Raw genomic sequence first — 17,747 nt, forward strand, 5'->3', positions numbered from 1 at the left:
TGGGAGGGTGTCGCTGTTAGATAGTGAGCTATTGCATTTGGAAGTTTAAAGTCCTGTCGTCCAGTTTCCTGTCAGTCATGTATAGCTCAGACTGACTGAGGGAATTCTGCTTCCTTCTCCAGGCCAGAAGAAGTGCTTGGCGTAGCTTAAAAGCTTGTCCCGTCCGCTAACAGAAGCAGGTCTAATAAAAGATATTCCCTCACCCACCTTGTTTCCCAAAAAATTCATTGACATATGGAAAGTGATTGGGAGCATATATCTGTAGAGAGGAAGAGAATAACAACTCCTTCTCACTGAGTCAGGCAGGAGAGGACTGTAGCATTTTAAAGGAATATCAAAAATATCCATGGGGGGGATTGTTATTCTTGGAATCACTTGACTTTCTAGGAGATGTTCTAGCGATGTCTGACAAAGATGGCAGGGAAAGTCCGAAAGCAGGTGCCTCCCAGAGTGATGAGAATGGACAGAGCGTGGAAGGAGCTGGATCCGTGGAGAGCAGCCGTAGGGAAGAGGGTGAACCTGTGACTTTGACTCGGAAAAGACCTGAAGCCAAACCCTCCAGCGAGCCTCTTCCTGCAGAAGAGCCGGGGGATCACGTCCACAAAGTATGTCTCTGTACTGGTGCTTTGAACATGCAGATTGGCAAATTGCCCAAACTTTGAACACAGCAGAATCCTGGCTGTGTTGGAAACAATGATTGAAGTGCTTTCCCATTAGTTCGTAGCTAGCGTAGTGGTAGAATACCGTGTCAGACTGAGCGATGCTGAACATGCATGGTTTTAAATAGCATTCGGTTGAATTGGTTTTGCATGAAACTTGGCAGTTGGGTCTCTGAATGTACCCTGGCTTCTCCCCATATATACACCCCATGGCATTATAGTAGAACTCCAGAGATAGGCTAGCTAAGAACAGGCTTCTTCCCATAGGGGCTTAGATGAGGGTGGAAACACGAAATTAGAACACTGACTGTACTAGAAAGGTACGGCGTAGCTTGGGGAATGAGTTTTTTTATAGCCGTGAGCAGGAGCTACTGCTATAACAAACTAGACACACTCAGCTGGCCAAATAACCACATGTGGTTAGTAGCTAGCATGTTGGGCACCACGGTTTTAAAAGTTCAGAGATCAATTTCCTTTTTCCTGCCTTCCTTCCTGCTTCCATTCCTTAACCCCCTCGTATTTTGCAATCCCATTTCTTTTTTCCTTAAAGTAGAGTGAAGTTTAAAACAAACAAAAGGCAGTTTTTCTTCACGCAGTGCACAGTCAACCTGTGGAACTCCTTGCCAGAGGATGTGCTGAAGACCAGGACTTTAACAGGGTTCAAAAAAGAATTAGATAAATTCATGGAGGTTAGGACCATCGATACTTATTAGCCAGAATGGGTAGGAATGGTGTCCCTAGCCTCTGTCAGAAGCTGGGAATGAGCGACGGGAGAGGGATCACTTGATGATTATCTGTTCTGTTCACTCCCTCTGGGGCATCTGGCATTGGCCACTGTCGAGTGACCAGATACTGGGCTAGATGGAGCTTTGGTCTGACCCAGTATGGCCATTCTTATGTACTGTAAGGACAGATACACGTTGGATAGCTCGCTATTAAATGTGGGTATTGCACATACTTTCTGAGAGAGGGTGGTCTGCAGAAGAGGAAGATAACAGGGTACCAGCATTAATGCTTCCTGCTCTCCCTCTTTCTTTCTCCCTTTTTAACACTAGTACAGTAGTGTCCAAATTCCTGCCCTCCCAAATCTGAATTAATGCTCCACCTAGTGTTTAGGAAGAACCATTCATTGGAAAGGATTTTGCACTTTCCTCTGAAACATCTAATACTGGTCACTGTCTGAGACAGGATTCTGAATAAGATAGACCACGGGTCTGATAGTGTTGCAATTGCTGCGTTTACTTGTTATGGTCTTCTTGCAGGAGGGTGAGTTTAACCCTGCATAATTACATGATACATAAAGATCCAGGAGGTTGTCCTAGAGAGAGATGCTTTGTGTGTCCATGTTGGCTGACGTTCAGTGTGGTTATGGCTGCTGTTAAAGAAGAGGCTCACAAGAGCTGCAGTTCAGAGCACAATCAGTCACTTTGCCATCTTTCATCTTTGTTTCTCTAATTGAAGGGCTCTGACTCCACTGGCGCGTATCAGACAGGATGGAGATACTGGGGGAGCTGGGGGAAGACGTTTCTTTCCACGGCCTCTGCCACAGTAGCTACCGTAGGTAAGGGGTGCTGGCATTTGGCCAGTTGGATATAATTGTATCATTTGATGATTCCCTGTTCTGTTCATTCCCTCTGGAGCACTAGGAATTGGCCACTGTCGGTGGACAGGATACTGGGCTAGATGGACCTTTGGGCTGACCCGGTATGGCCGTTCTTATGTTAACTCTTTCTACAGACTTAAAGTTTCACAAATGTCTCCAGCTCATGCTGTCTGGCTTGTCTCTAAAGAACAGAGATTTCAAATTTAGAAGTGAGAGTTGACGAAAGTCAAACACTCTGTTCAAAATATCGGGGGAGGGCGGGAACCAAAAGGGGTAGGGAGCATAGGCGCCGACTCCATGGGTGCTTTAGGGTTGGAGCACCGATGGGGGGTAAATTAGTGAGTGCAGAATAGGGATGTAAGTGACTAATTGACTACCCAATAATCCTAGGTTTATCCGATAGTTGTGTCACTACTTGACTAGTTGCTTCCCCCCTTGCTTGCCTCTATATCAATTTGTGGAATTCCTTGCCAGAGGATGTTGTATCAGAGGCAGCAAGTGGGGAGGGAGGAGCTGGTTTAAAAGCCAAAGACGCAGCGGGGGAAATGGCATGAGCCCAGACTCAGCTGTCCCACCTTGTGCCAGGTCCCAGATGCTGCACCTCTGCTTTTTCAATGTAGTAAGAGCCTCCGGGTTCTTACTACATTGAAAAAGCAGAGGCGCAGTGAACCCCCTTATTGATCAATCGAGTAGTCGATGGAAATTCCATCGACTACTCGATTCGCTTCCTAACTGCTTTTTAACATCCCACTGGCAGCTAAGCTCCCCCTCTGCTTCCTTTCCCCCTGCACCTCTTTCCCGTTGATCGGCCCACTGACCAACTCCTCCCCTGCCCTCCCAGTGCTTCCAGAACACCATGAACAACTGGTTTGCGGCATTCTGGAAGCTTCAGGAGTGCAGGGGAGGAGTGGGGATGGGGTGCACTTGGGGGAGAAGGAGTGGGAGGGGACAGGAAGAAGTAGGATCATGCTGGGAGGGAGGGAGGAGCAGGGACAGGACTTGGGGGGGGGGCAAAGGGGTGGAATGAAAGCAGGGCTTGAGATGAAAGAGGGGTCCGATACTCCCTGGTTAGAGGGGGAGTTGGCGCCTATGCTAGGGAGACATGTACAACAGAATAACTTTCTGGCCTTTAACACGCTGGTGCAAACTGTGATCAGCTGAGGTATTAAAAGGTGGGACAAATTTCTGATACTTTCCCAGAAAATACCAGGAAGCTGCAATGTGGCATGAATTCTTCACGCTGGTCTGTAAGCACGCCAGACCGCGATGGCTTTTAGTATGGCCTGGCTAACGCGTTTTGTGTGTGTGTGGTTGGGGCTGCTAGCACTGTCTCCCCCCGGGTCCAGCCCCTGTGGTTAATCTTCCTTCTGATTCAATCACATCTTGCTCGCTGGCACAAGTGAATGCAGTTCTGTCTTAGGTCCGCAGTAATAGCATTGTTTTCCCTAGGACACGGCATTTCGAATGTCCTCGAAAAAGCAGAGACGTCCCTTGGGATCCCCAGCCCTAGTGAAATCACATCAGAGGGCAGAGTTGTGGCAGGAGGTCAGTTGCTATTATTGAAAATAAGAAATGTAATGTTTGCGTTTCTCCAAGCCTGGTATAAACAGAGCACCATCTCACACTCCCCAGATCTGCTCTGGGCGCAGTGAGACGGACATCTGCTTAGTAAAAGAATGTTTCAGGGCATACGTCTCTTAGCTCAGCAGAGTCTTAGAGTGATCTTCACTCTTTGACTCACATGAGGCAGCCCCCTCCTTTGTCGGAGATTTGTGCTTTTGCCTGCCTGAAACTGACGATAGCTGTTTATAGTCAGAACTTTTGTTGTTGTTGCTTTGAAAAAAAAATACCCCCCGCCCCCCCCCCCCCTTTTCTCTCTCTCCAATTCAGGGAGCCAGAGTTCTGAAGCAAGCAGTTCAGCCACAGTCGATGACGGCAGTTCCTCGCCCATCAGTGGAGCTTTTGGAGTTTTATCCACTCTCTCTACAGCTGTTCAAAGCACAGTGAGTGGGCGGGTGCAGAGGCAGGGTTAAAATAATTTATTTTTCTTGTATCAACACGCCTTGAGCCCACTCTTTATTTTCCCTGGCTTTTCTTCACAAAAATCTGAAGAGGTGATCTTGGCCTTCCGATCTGAAATTACAGATGTTTGCAAACACCCTTCTGCGCAATGGCGAATCCTTGTTTTCTCTAGCACTTACAGCCGAGCAGTGATCTGGAAGCGGTCTCAACTTTTATTAAATTTTGATGCTGCGATGACTCCGAACAAAGCCGCCTACGGCAGCATCGCATGTGTCACCCTGCTGCTCTGCTGTCTCTTCTGGTTCCCTGCAGAATAACAGGCGAAATTCAAGGGGAGCTTCATTCCTGAAGTTACTCCACTAATTTTAGTGGCGTTTCTCAGCATGGCTCCTGTCCTTCTTTTCATACGACTCTGTGGGATTGGTTCAAATTACTTGACTGGTCAGCTCATCCTACTGACTACAAAAGCTAGCTCCAGTGGGACTCTTTACATGCAAATTTAAAACTCCTGAGTGTGGGAAGCAGAGCTTTCCTGGCGACTAGTCCATAGATCTGGAAGAGAAGCTTCCATACCTACAGAGCAAAATGCAAACCCGCTTCCTTTTCTTTGTTTTCAGTAACCATCTAACAATATACTTTAAAAATGGATAAACGATCATAGTCTAGCTTCTTCTGGCGGAAGGAAGTGAGAGGCGAATTTTAATGTGTGCATTTTATAAATGCAGGATGGTGTGAATGTTAAGGTTGTGAAATGGTAAACTGGTAATCATACCAGTCAGTACAAAGCTTACCGGTATGCTAACTGGTTTAAATAGCCTTTGCTGGTGAACTCCAGCTGTGCCACATGGGAGCAACCTCGGCTGTGGAGGGGTTGGTGAGCCAGGTGGTGGGACCCAATACTGCAGCAGGGCCAGGTGGTGGGCCAGGCAACAGGCCCTAAGCTAAATGGTTAACAGGCCCTAAGCTAAATGTTAAGTGCTAGCATTTAATCAGTTAACCATTTGAACAGCCCTAGTGTATGTGTTGAGGGGGTTGTCATATGCACCGGCTGAGCATTCCCATTAAGACATTGTGTGTTCGTGTTTTTTCTTATTTCTCATGTTCTTTCCTGTACATACTTACTGGGGATGGTGGCGTCCGGTATGGGCTTGAAACACAAGCACTTGGCCCATATGTCTTCCTCTGGTATAAATCCTGTTGAAACCATAAAATTAACCAACAGTAGCTAGACAAATAAAGTTTTCTTTACCTGCATTCTCTCGATTTGCAAATCTGCTCTCTAGGGGAAGAGTGTTATTAGTGGAGGTTTGGATGCCTTGGAATTCATTGGGAAGAAGACAATGGATGTGATAGCTGAAGGGGACCCTGGATTCAAGAAAACAAAGGGTTTCATGAGCAGGAATTCCACACTATCACAGGTATTTGTTCCTCTCAAACCCCTATAGGGCGACTCTCATCAGTTTCTCTCATTTTTTTTCTTCCCTCTGCTTTTCTTCCAAGAAACCTTCAGTAGGAGCATCAAGTGAATGCTTCCTACATTGTTCTCTGGGGCCTTTGTCTGCCTAATCCAGGCTCGGTTATTCTCTGTGTGCTGGTTTGACGCCTCTGCTTTTCCTTTTCAGGTCCTGCGAGAGGCAAAGGAGAAAGAAGAGCAGCGGACAGCTACCGAGGTTACCATGGCTACTGAGAAGAAAGCCCATTATGGGTTACTCTTTGATGAGTTTCAGGGTCTTTCACATCTGGAAGCTTTGGAGATGCTTTCCAGAGAGAGTGATTCAAAGGTAATGGCTTTGAGCAGTTTTCTATTTCTTGTGTGCAGCTGAGGAGGAAAGAGATGATATCTGGGCACTAAAACCTGTTGAAACAACATTCTTATGGTTGCAATGTCAAGCTTTCAAACCTTAGGACATGCCAGAATTAAGGTTGCCGGTGCAACCTAACTTGTCCCCCTTGTGTGGGTACACATTATGATATTGTCTGATTGCATGCGTAGATGTAATTAACTCCTCAGATCCATCTCCTCTCCCTCTCCCCCCATCTCCTAGGCTCAATGGGCTTGCCCAGCCAGTACCATTTTCAGCACCCTTCAAATTCCTTTCTCCAAACTGCTCTGTCTCCCCTTACACCGAGAGCACAGAGGAGAGAGGCTTCCTCCTTTCAGTACACATGCCCAGGTCCAGCCCAGCCTTGCAATTGCAAGGCAAGTCCTGCTTAGCCGTGGGGCTACATCATGCTTCGGGAGACATAATCTTCAGCTAGAACTGAGCTGCTAATATCCAAGAAGTCTCCAGTGAGCATTTACAAACTGCAGTAACAGCCAAAGGCTTATAATTGTCCAAATTGGGGTGGATTTTCACAGGGGGTGGGGCCAGGGTTACACTCTGAATACTCCTGACCCTGGCCAAATTTCAAGTCTCTGCTCTATATAGAATTGATGTGCTAGAGCATTTTTTAAAAAAAAAAAAGTGTCACCAGAAATTAGTGAACGTGGGCTGCATGAATTTTTCCCTAGAATGGCTGATATCTTCCTGGAAAATTCTTTTTGAGGCACACATGTTGGCATGGAAAACTTGAGGCCAAGTGGCGAAGCAGCTGAAAACAGGGCCTCCTTTCGGGGGAGCCTTGGGCAATCTGTATAATAGTGCCACTGGCCTGTTACTGCATAAATAAGTCTGAGGCCTGGTGCCTGTGGGCCGAGCAGAAAGTATGGGCGGGAAATGGGAAATAGGAAGTAAGCACAAAAGCACATACAGGCCAAATTCTAACCATACTGTACCAAAGTGTGTTGTTTTCTTTACATATGAATTTTCCCCAGCTGTCATTTTTCCTCTGGCCAGCAAGCCGACTCTGCTTCATTCGCAGCAAATGCCTGTGCTCAAGTGGTTAGCAGTAGGCACAGCTCTTGATGTTCACTTCCACGCCAATTCCGTAAACCTGACGCTTGATTGGCTAGTGGGTCACATGATCACTTGCCTGCATGCGCAGTTCTGTTCTTCCTTGCTCTCCCCACATAGGACTAGGGTGATATTTTCAACCTTGGTGATCCTATCAGGTTAACACACATTGTATCCCAGCTATTCAGTTTTTGACACTATCAACTGAAACATGACATATCAGGAAGTAAAGAATCAATTTTCTCCTTAGTGGGGCCTGGCTGAGAATTTTCTGTCCTGAAGGGACAGCTACCTTTGGTATCAGTATATCATGAATCCTGCTGCACTGTACCCTTTCCATCTTGTTTCTTGTTCCTTTTTGCATGTATGACACTTTTTAATGGTTGTCTCACTCTTAACTAGGTGAAGTCAGTTATAAACGCTCTCTCCGGAGAAGAGTTAGAGGTGTTAAAAGGGGAGCTGGAGCAGCTCAAAGAAGCATTTTCACTAGCTGAATTTTATGATGATGAAGAGGAAGAAAAGAAGGGTAATTAAGAGGCTCGGTGTTTACAGGCGGGGAAGCTGTTTTTTAAATACCAATTTAGGGATATAATAGTGTCGTTGATTAACTGGTAAGCAAAAGCTTGTAAGTTAATGCTATAGATGCCATGCATTTCCCCCGCTCCCATTAGTACACTTTTTAGCAGGCTGGCCCACAGCACAGCTCAGTCCTGGCTTGCGCCGTGTCTGGAACCTCCCCCTGCTGTGGCTCTGCATTTAAAGTGTGTTAGGAGCTGGGTGGACTGGCAGACCAGTTCAGTCCTGACTTGCACCGAGTCTGGGAGCTCGGATTCCTCCCTGGGGCTGTGCCAGAGGTAGCAGCGCGGGGTGACAGGCAGCCAGTCTGCAAAGGGAGCTGGTTTTTAAACTGGCTCCCCTCGTGGACCAGCTCCCACCTGGAGCCCCATGCTGCTGCCTCTGATCAGAGTGGCAAGGGGTTCCTTGAGAGTGGGGCTGGATTGCACTGGCTGCTGGCCCCGCCCCCGGGGACTATAGAATAGTCAATTAACCGATAAGTTAACATTCATGAAGTTAATCGACTATTCAATTAACTGATATTTAATATCCATATTTCAATGTTAAAGCAGGGAGCCTTTCGTGGCTATGTGCGAAAAACTTTGGCTCAGTTATTATTCAGCTGGTCCCTTGATCCTCAAACTGTCAGTAGTTGAGAGGCAGTGCCCTTAATCTCACGAAGGATGGGGAGAACTCCTATTCAGGGACCCATTGAGTGTGCAGGAGTAGAACTGATTGGTACTCTGGGCATAAGAAAAGATGCCCCTTTAATGCAGGACCTTCTGAAAGAGAAGAGCAATGAATGGAGGGACTGCGAGGGGAAGTGAAGGGAGAGACTAGGAAATCCTGAGAATAACTTCTTCCCAACGCCCTCCTTTCCCGGAGCTAAGGGAAACCTCTAGGAAACTTCTCTGACTTTGAACAAGGACCTTTCTTTAAAGATGGTTTCTACTAGTGTCAGGCACAATTTGGAGGGACACCGTAAAACTCTGAAACAACTTGCACAGCAGGGAGCCTCCAGCTGTTGACGCTCGTGCTAATTTGAACACCAATGACTTTCTTGTTCCAAATTTACCCGAATGGCCGAGCAGAGAGGGCAGGTGTGCTCTCGCTTGTCTTCAGATCTGGGCCCTCGAGAGTTGTCTTTGTCATTTTGATCTTTGCACCAGATGGCTCCAGCAGCTTTTGGAGTGTTTTGTCCACATCTGGCCCTGCATACTTAACAGGAAAGCCATTGGGTTTAAAAGGCCTTAATGCTTCTCTAAGGTGCTGTGAAAGCAAATGTCTTCTGAAATGCAGGAGTTGTGTTGTCTGTGGCTGGATGCTAGCTGTCAACATAGAATTATCTTGGCCAAAGGCTAGTCAGTCCTATAAACATAGCAGTAGGTTCTCAAAAGCAAATAACGTCTAATACATTGCATGCAGAACAAGTCTGAGGGGTTAGACGCCTTTGTTGACTGTGATTTAAAAATGAATTATAAGCAGCCATGGGCTGTCAGCAGTCGCTGCCCTCTTGAAGCTCGTGTGTGGAAACAAGTTGTATGGTTGAACTACACTGTATGTTTCCTGATTATTGTGTATTTGGGTAGTAAAGACTCAAACTTTGCGGCAGCGAGTCTTGCAAACAGGCTTTGTTTCCTTCAGGAGATGAAGATTTCACAAAGGAAATAACTGCACTGTTCTCCGAGCTGCACGTCTCCACGAAGCCGGACAAACTAGCCACGGTGAGTTAGCTTTATGGCCTCTGATGGGTCCTGAACTCCTGCTGAAAGTGTTAAGTCTGAAGCACTCTTCTCCCTTCTCCTCCCCCCTGTGGATTACAAAGCGATAAGGAGCATTTAACTAATGGAGTGCTTGGTAAGATTAATTTTCTTGGTCTCATAAGAACAGTCACCTGGGTCAGGCCGATGGCCCATCTCGTCCGGTCTTCGGACAGTGGCCAGTGAACTAAACTTGTAATCATCAAATGATCCGTCTCCTGTTGCCCATTCCCAAGCTTTAGCTTTAAAACCATCTCCTAGCTTTAAAAATGTACCGTCCTAGGATGATTACATCTGTTACACTGCCCTATTCTAGGAGCAAGGGCTGTCTTTATAGAAATAAAATATATACAAACATTACCACTGTACTGTTCTCAAGTAGTTCTCAGTGCTGGAATTATCAAGTATCTTCCATAAGCTTCACACCCAGGTTTATTGCTGATCTGTTTCATGATCCCAGAACCCAGTGTCCAAACTTCTCATTAGGCAACTTCCTTCGTTAATAAAAGTAGAGGAAATGTCTCCTTTTCGTACCCTCTTACAATACCATTGTGATCCACTGAGTGGCACTAGCATCTACTGGAAGCACTAAAGAACCCCACAGTCATGCTGGTAAGGCAGTATGTTCACGGTACAGCTCATAAGAAAGAAAAACAAAGTGCCAACGTATGTATGCAGTAGCCAGGGTACGTATATTTCACTCAACCCAAAGTTCAGCAGGTAATTGGCTTGCTTGCCCAATTTCTTTCTACCAGTGCAGGGGTAGTAACTCTTTCTTACAAAGAGATCCAGTCTTCCACCTTCTGCAGAGCGCAGGAGGGTCTCATTCCAGTCATTAAGTGCCTTTCTGATGTGTCCATGCCTCTGTTACCCAGGCAAGGAAATCTGCCCATGAATGGATTGAAAAACTCAACAGCAGAGCTCCAAGAGAGGAGGAAAAGAGTGAAGAAAACCCACCGTTGGATTCCGGGGATGCTGAGCAGGACGTTAAAATATCAGTAGAGGTAACTGGGCAAAGGAAAGAGAGAAAATTAATCTACTTGGGGAGAGGCTGGTGCATTATCCTATATTGAACTCTAGTTGCTGATGGGTTTCAACCTACAGTTACAAAAGCGGCAAGGAGTCCTATGGCACCCTATAGACTAACCGACGTGTTGGAGCATAAAATGCATGCATCTGACGAAGTGGGTCTTTGCCCACGAAAGCTTATGCTCCAACACGTCGGTTAGTCTATAAGGTGCCACAGGACTCCTCGCCGCTTTTGCAGATTCAGACTAACACGGCTACCTCTCTGAAACTCAACCTACAGTTACAGGCTTTCCATTAACTCCTAGATATTGGGGGGAGGGGAGAAAGCAGAGTGGAGAGGGTTTTATTTTAAAAGGATAGAACACCTATTGAAATGAGTGCTCTACCTCCTGCAGGATATTCATGCGTTTGCCATTAGAAGTCTGGCTGAACTGACCGCCTACGCCATTGAAATGTTCCACAAAACTGCAGCCTTGGTCCTCCATGGTCAGCAGCAAGAGGTGTCAGCCCCTGGCCGAGCCAAAGCCCTTTCCCAGTAAGTCCTTTTAATTCCTCTGCTACCTGGCTAGGTTTGCATGCTACTGTTGGGGTAGGCAGGACTGCGAGGCTTTTCTCCTCAGTTCTCAGCCAGCCGTTTGTGTCTGATTGCATTTATGTCAGAAATTGCTCCGGGCAGTCTTGCCTTCACGCAACAGAACTTGCCTGTCTTTCATGCATCCAGACACTTCTCAACGTCAACACATGGAGAAAGGAAAATGTTATCCGACAGCTACTGTGCACCTCCGAAAAGGGAATTGTGCCTGACACCTGTGCTAGTCTAGTAAACAGGCATTTAAAAAGAAAAACATGGTTTAAAATAGCGTAAAGAGAGCCCTCCTCTTAGGCAAAATGATTATTTAGAACTGTTTTGCTAACCTGTTGGCACATTAAATGCCTAATATTAAAATCACCCGAAGCAGGCTTATTTCACCAATAGTGCTTAAGACAAGCAGCGACTTGTTTTATTACGAGACGATTGGTGTGCATATAAAATAACTATTTCTCTCTTACAAGCAGGAAGTATCGTCTTGTTTGTAACTAAAACAAGCAAGTTAGTAGCACTGCTTTTGGAGCAGGCATTCCTGTTCTCTGAAATCTGCTTCCAGCTGCCAGCTTTGTTCTCTTTTCCGATATAACTTGGAACGTCTCCTGCTTCTCACACTGTGACCCTGAAGCATGTATATAAATCTTTGTTTTCAAAGAAAAAATGTACCTATGAAAGCGGGGGATGTGTGTTAGTGTTGATAATAGCGAAGTAAAAGAGAACTTTTTTTTGTGAAGTGCTTTACTGCATCATTTTTCCTGTTTCCTTTCCCAGAATGACTATTGTGCTGTGTAAGGAATTGTCTTGTCTAGCTAAGGAGTTCACTACGTGCTTAACGACGGCTGGGGTAAGACCTACTTCCAATGAGATCGGTTGGTCCCACTTAACCTCATGCTGCACTCAGACCATCCTGTAGTGTCCTTGAAATGCATCTTGTGCCCTTTTGTCCAGCCACACAGCTTCTCATGGGGTCTCCTCTGTGTTGTCAAAGTGCACGGGTGTGTAATCAGCGACCTTCACTGCACCCTAGTTCCTAGCAACCTTCAGATGGGTCACAGTGTCAGGCTGGAAAGCGAGTAGCGAGAAAAAGGGGCAGTTGCTGTGTGGCCCAGCGATTCAGAAGAGCCTGAGCTTCTGGCCAACGCCCCTACCTCAGGAATAGCAGTGGCCAGAGCCCCGGGCCCTTTAAATCGCTGCTGGAGTGGCATGCTCTGGGTGGCTCTGAGGGCTGGCTAAGGGGGAGGAGCCATGGGGGTGGTGAGGGCTGGCTGTCCTCAGCCCCGCCCCTTCTGCCCAAGGCCCCGCCCCTTCCAGGAGCCTGGAGCTGACCCCTCCGCCCACCTAGCCGAGAAGCCCAGCAAGTCTGTCGGCTCCCCGCCCCCCCCCCCCATGTCCATCTCTCAGGGTTAACTTCATGATGTTCACTGCAGAGACTTAGGGCTGTCTCGGAGAGGAACCCGCTGCTTGCCTACATACTGCCCTTTGCACAGGCAGTGCTTCTGCACAAGACCCCTTCTTCCTCTAGACCCTGCCATTGTCTTAGATGTAGCTCACGCCAGCCAGCTGGAAGGTGGGTACCCGTGAGTGTACAGAACCTGTTTTGGTCTATGCTGGGAGGTGTGCAAGTCCATGTTTTCATCCCATGGCCCCTACCCCCAGCTGGCGTAAATCAGTACAGCAAGAGGGCTGTGCCGTTTTCTAATACGACTGAGGGTCTGGCCCTGTGCTTTGCTTCAAGGAAACGCAATCAGATTGTCAAGCAGCATGATCTCTCTCTCTCTCTCCTCTTTTCAGGTCAAAGAGAAGGCTGATGTGCTTAACCCCTTAATCACCGGAGTGTTTTTGGAGGTCAGTTACATGACACTTATGACTACAAATCCAAACTACTGGTGGAATGTGGACATGCCTGTCAATCCCCACTTCATTATCCCTCCTCTGGTCCAATTTTCTAAACCACCAGGACTCTGTTTCCTCAACTTGTAATTTACAAGGCTTAATAGACAGCGGAGGGCGCATTGCTACTATCTTCTGGGCCAGATGGGCGAGGTATTCAGTAAAGTATAAATCGATCCCTTCTGAAGCATGTAGAGAAAATGCAGCAGAGGGGATGTCCTTGTGTAAAAGGTCTGCCTCTTCTGTCAGCTAATTGGCTCTTCTCCTTCGAACAGCTCCCGATTGTCGGCTGTTCCATGCAAGACGTTCTGCAGATTGAGACAAAACAAATTAGCGTTTCTTTCTAACCATTGTAATTTGATGAGAGTTGCAGTGTTCATCAAGCCAGCAAAACTTGATTTCTGTGGATTTCCCCCTGCCCCCCGACATGTTTTCCTCTAGGTAAATAAACAGTAACAATGCCTCAGCTAGAAGCAAGGTAGAATTACAGACGACCAACAAACAAACAAATGTGCAAAAATATTCTACCCTGTCCTTACTTGTTAACCATGGTCTGCTAATGAGACTGTCTTGAAAATTTTCATAAGAATCTGTGACGCGGTTGGGGAAGATCACGCCTAGTGCAGGGCGGGTGAGCCTGTCTCCCTTCTGGCGTGCCCGTATCATTCTCTCCAACCTGTGTCTGTAGGTCCACCCCACGGGTCTGCGGCTGGGTGGCCTGCTCACCAAAGTCAGCAAATCTACCCTGATCCATAGGGCAGTGTGACCCACTGGCCCAAGTCAGTAACTCGCCCCTATTCACTGGGCAGTGTGGCCCACGGGCCTGAGTCAATAAGTTCGCCCTAGCTCACAGGGTTATGTAGCACCTTGGTAAGGGACAGGTGATAGGGGAGGGGTTTACATTCCCTAGAAAGGGGCCCGGCCCCCCCCTCTCCACTGGACCTCAACCCAGAGGCCTATTAGTGGTTGTAGCTCCAACCACTGAGTCAGTGGGGAAAAGCTCCTACCACACATGCTGACACCTGGCATCGGCTCACTCACCAGTTAGCTGTTGCCTTCCCTTGGGCTACGTCCTCCTGCAGCCACCTCACTCAGGTGCAGATCTCTGTCTTCCCCTCCCTGGTCTGGGGTTTGTCTGCCCTGGGTTGCCTCCAGGCCCTTTGAAACCTCTGGCCGTCAGCCTGGGTTTGCACTGTGGCTTGCCTGGAGCAAGCATGGCACATCCTCTCCCTCCAGCCATCAGCCCCAACTGAGCTGAGCGGCTCTCTTTTATATCTGTGCAGCTGGAGCATGCCCAGTAAGACAGAAGGGGTGGGGCTCTCTTAGCCCTCAGAACAAGGTTAACCCTCTCCTGCCCAGTGCAGGGCAAACGCACCCCATCACAGGATCATATTGTGTTTAAATTCTTTTGAGCGAGAACTCCTTCCTAATTGATGTGAAAAATCCACATCCGTTGTGTGGCTGGGGAAGGGGCTGCATCTTTCCGATCACATGTGGGGTGAAATGTTGCAGCAGAAATTTCAAACTTCCCCATGGAAAGTCTAGCTCTGAATAGCCATTCTCCATTTATCTCGAGGAGATAAGTGGGGGTCTTACACTTTAAAGCAAAGGATTTTATTAGAAGTAGAAACTGCTGGTGTCTGTTTCTGCAGCTCGCTTTTCCCTCAGGATCTGAAGATGTCCACATGTCCAGAGGTATCACCTGAATGCACCTCAGATTTCAGGCTGGGAGGTGGGGGAGTCCCTTGGAACCACTAGAGCTGTGCAGACCTGCCTATAGGAAACGCATCCTGTGTTTTATTAGAAACTCAGCCAGAGTGCATTGAAAGCCTGTTAAGCTGCAAACTGGACCACAGCTGACTTGTGTGATTTGCCGTGGAACTTTGTTTCACTGGATGGTTGATAACTTAGAGGGTGAGCATCCAACCTGAGATGCTGTGTGAAGCCCTGCCGTGCAAAATGTTAGACTTTGCCACAGCTGTAGTGGTTACCTAAAAACTGCTGTGTAGGAACCTAAAAACTGCTGTGTTCCTACCATGGACAAGCCAGGCCCTTCAGTGTGTGGCAATCCGTACGCTTCGCTACTGAACTGAGTCCCAAGTGAGTAACTTCTGATTGAGAGAGTTGGGAAGCCGTGTTCTCTGTTGGTGCATTCTTCCTTTCTGCAGCAGGGTTTCTTATGGCTTCCCCTGGTACAGCTGGTATTGAGTATTCTCAGAGACAGGATACGTACCAGATGGGTTAGTTCTGAAATGGCCTGGCCAGTCTTACAAGTCAATTGGCCACCTTTTGCCCAGTAGGATAAACTGGAGTTTAGTAGACAAAACTGAAAGCAAGCGCTGCTTCTGAGACTAGTATCCTGATACTGCATTTGTGTATTAATGATCAGTAACCATCTAGTATACACCTGTCACACAGTAAGGAAGACTGGTAGCGTGAATGTCTCCCGTGTAATTTTGTTTTGTTTTGTAGGCTTCGAACAGCGCGTCATATATCCAAGATGCTTTTCAACTACTCCTGCCGGTGCTACAGATCTCTCTTATCCAGGCTCGAACTGAATTATCACAGCAGTAACTGAATCCCGCTAATCGAGCAGAAACCAGATCTGCCCGCTCAGTCGTTCTCTTGCCTGGGAATGGGGTTGGGACAGAAAATAAACAAAGCTTTGGTCACTGTCACTACACGGTTGGGATGATAAAATACTGACTGGCCAGGTCTTAGCTGTACAATTTGTCAAAAGACGTGAGGATGCTGTTCTCGTAGTCTGGGCAATCTGTCAGGTTAAAAGTGCAGGTGGTTTCTTAGGGTATGTCTGCATTTAAACCGCTACAGCAGTGTATCTCCAGCTTTGTAATACATGAGCATAGCTACTTCCTACGCTGATAGTAGGGCTTTTCCCATCAGTCTCCTCCCCAAGAGGCACTAGCTAGGTCGATGAAGAATTCTTCCATCAACCTAGCTACGTTTCTAGGGGTGTGAAAAATCTACACTCCCAAGAGCCATAGCTGTGCTGATGTAAATTCCCAGTATAGACCAACCCTTAGTTTGGCTGACTAACCAGTCACTTTTCTCTCTACACTGAGTATGTTAATGAGCTCTTTCAGGAAGGGCTATTTTGAAGAAAAGTGAAGATAAATCACTCCAGAGGAAAGATTAGGATAGCTGCTTAAGGGATAACTCCAGGAGAGTTTGAATTTCGAGACACATGCTTATATTCCTGCTAAGTGTGTGCTGGATATGGGATACAACAAGGATCAGGGTCTCAAGAATGATTTTGGCTTTGAAAAAACAGAATCTAAGGCCTTGAAGCTCTGTATATATAAAAGCAGCTGGTTGGTGAAGGGTGCTAATCTCTTACTTACACCTCCTGTGCCTTGTACTGAGTGCTTGGATGGGACCTGGGAATATTGTCTAAGACTATCTTGCAAGATGTTTGCTTGGGGAAAAGAGTTGCAGAAAGGGGGTTACAGGTAGGCCTATGAGTGAGAAGAGAGCTGTAACGGAGCTGGTTTGTCCAGAAAAACAGGGTGCATGGCCCTGTAGAAATACGTGAAAAGCAATCAGATGGGATGGGTTCCTTTTCAAATGATTAAGTGAGCAGAGCATTTCGTGTTCCCTGTCAGTGCAACGTGACACGTTTGTCACTGTGTGTGTGAATTGTCATTTGTCACGTACCACTGAAGGGCTTGCTCAGGCAATTGTGTAAAATGACACACTGCCCTGTTTCCTGTCACAGTCAGAGGCTATTAGACCACGCCAGAGAAAACAGTTTGGCATTGGCCCTGGGACGCCTTGTCTGCCCCAGTAGTGGCTATTCTACACAAAGTGTCGTTTTTGTTGTGCTTTCATAGACCTTTCTTATTCTGTTAGTTTTTTGCACTCCTTGCTGGATGGAAACTGCCTCTTCTGCACCAAGCGGGAAAGAGAGAGGTGGCTTAAATGGAATAAGAAAGGAGGCTAAGGAGAGGAGATTGTCAGACCTGCCTTCCTCAACGTTGGCTTCTCACGAACGATGCATCTCTAGTCCCAGCCGTAGATTTCTCCAGGTTTTAGCAGGTCTTGCAAATCTCTGCTTGTGGGGTTTGTGCTTCCCTGGTCTCTGTTCCTCTGATGGTTGGAGATGGTTGGTTGGTGTGTTAACTCTGGAATCAGCCGTTTGCTACGAGCTTCTCCTATTTTGTATAGTTGGACAAGCCCTTGCTTCAGCTTTGATTGAACGATCAAATCTGTGGATGGATTGACTTGTCTAATAATAAAGCCCTCTATAGAATAAGTGTTCAATCTTTGCCTTGTCTCCTGCATCATCTTTGGGGAAAAGAGGGGATGGGTCAGAGGGATGGGAAGGAAAGAATGCCTCCCCTCCCCGACAATCACACGTTCCATATGATCTTATCTTGTACTGTGCTCATCACCAGATTGGTCTGAACACCTGAGGGTCATTTGTTTTGTGGCCAGTGCTGTTTCCTGTGTCATGAACTCATCTGGCGGGCTTGCTCTATCTTCCTTCTCCTCTGTCCTGTGGCTGGGCAGCGTTTATCTATGTAGACTAGAGGATTTATTCAGTGTTGCTCTGGTCCTTAACTGAAATAAGTTTTGCTTTTCTTCATTTCAATCGTTGCTCAGGGGTGGGGCTGGGGATGAGGGGTTCAGTAGTAGGCTGCACCGGGGAGAAAGAACAGACCCAGCCCACTCTCACTGCAGCAGCTTGGGGACAAGTGAGAAGTGTTCCTTCATGGCTGCTGCCGCTAC

General features: G+C 47.2%; 1 protein-coding gene across 3 annotated transcripts in view; it reads left to right on the plus strand.

The window, feature by feature from the left end:
* The window catches only part of FAM114A2 (family with sequence similarity 114 member A2), a 20,863-nt gene extending 3,582 nt beyond the window's left edge, over window positions 1-17,281 (plus strand). For all 3 annotated transcript variants that reach the window (XM_089769449.1, XM_075900590.2, XM_089769450.1), the window contains exons 2-14: window positions 388-605; window positions 2,121-2,220; window positions 3,712-3,807; window positions 4,153-4,265; window positions 5,568-5,702; window positions 5,907-6,065; window positions 7,581-7,704; window positions 9,378-9,457; window positions 10,369-10,497; window positions 10,918-11,057; window positions 11,880-11,952; window positions 12,900-12,953; window positions 15,471-17,281. In XM_089769449.1, coding sequence (XP_089625575.1) covers window positions 402-605; window positions 2,121-2,220; window positions 3,712-3,807; window positions 4,153-4,265; window positions 5,568-5,702; window positions 5,907-6,065; window positions 7,581-7,704; window positions 9,378-9,457; window positions 10,369-10,497; window positions 10,918-11,057; window positions 11,880-11,952; window positions 12,900-12,953; window positions 15,471-15,572 — 1,509 coding nt within the window. In that variant the 5' untranslated portion in view covers window positions 388-401 and the 3' untranslated portion in view covers window positions 15,573-17,281. The remainder of the gene's footprint in view (window positions 1-387; window positions 606-2,120; window positions 2,221-3,711; window positions 3,808-4,152; window positions 4,266-5,567; window positions 5,703-5,906; window positions 6,066-7,580; window positions 7,705-9,377; window positions 9,458-10,368; window positions 10,498-10,917; window positions 11,058-11,879; window positions 11,953-12,899; window positions 12,954-15,470) is intronic.
* Window positions 17,282-17,747: the final 466 nt, after the last annotated feature.

This window comes from Pelodiscus sinensis, chromosome 16, assembly GCF_052426305.1.
Source record: "Pelodiscus sinensis isolate ZL-2025 chromosome 16, ASM5242630v1, whole genome shotgun sequence".
NCBI classification, from domain to species: Eukaryota; Metazoa; Chordata; order Testudines; family Trionychidae; genus Pelodiscus; species Pelodiscus sinensis.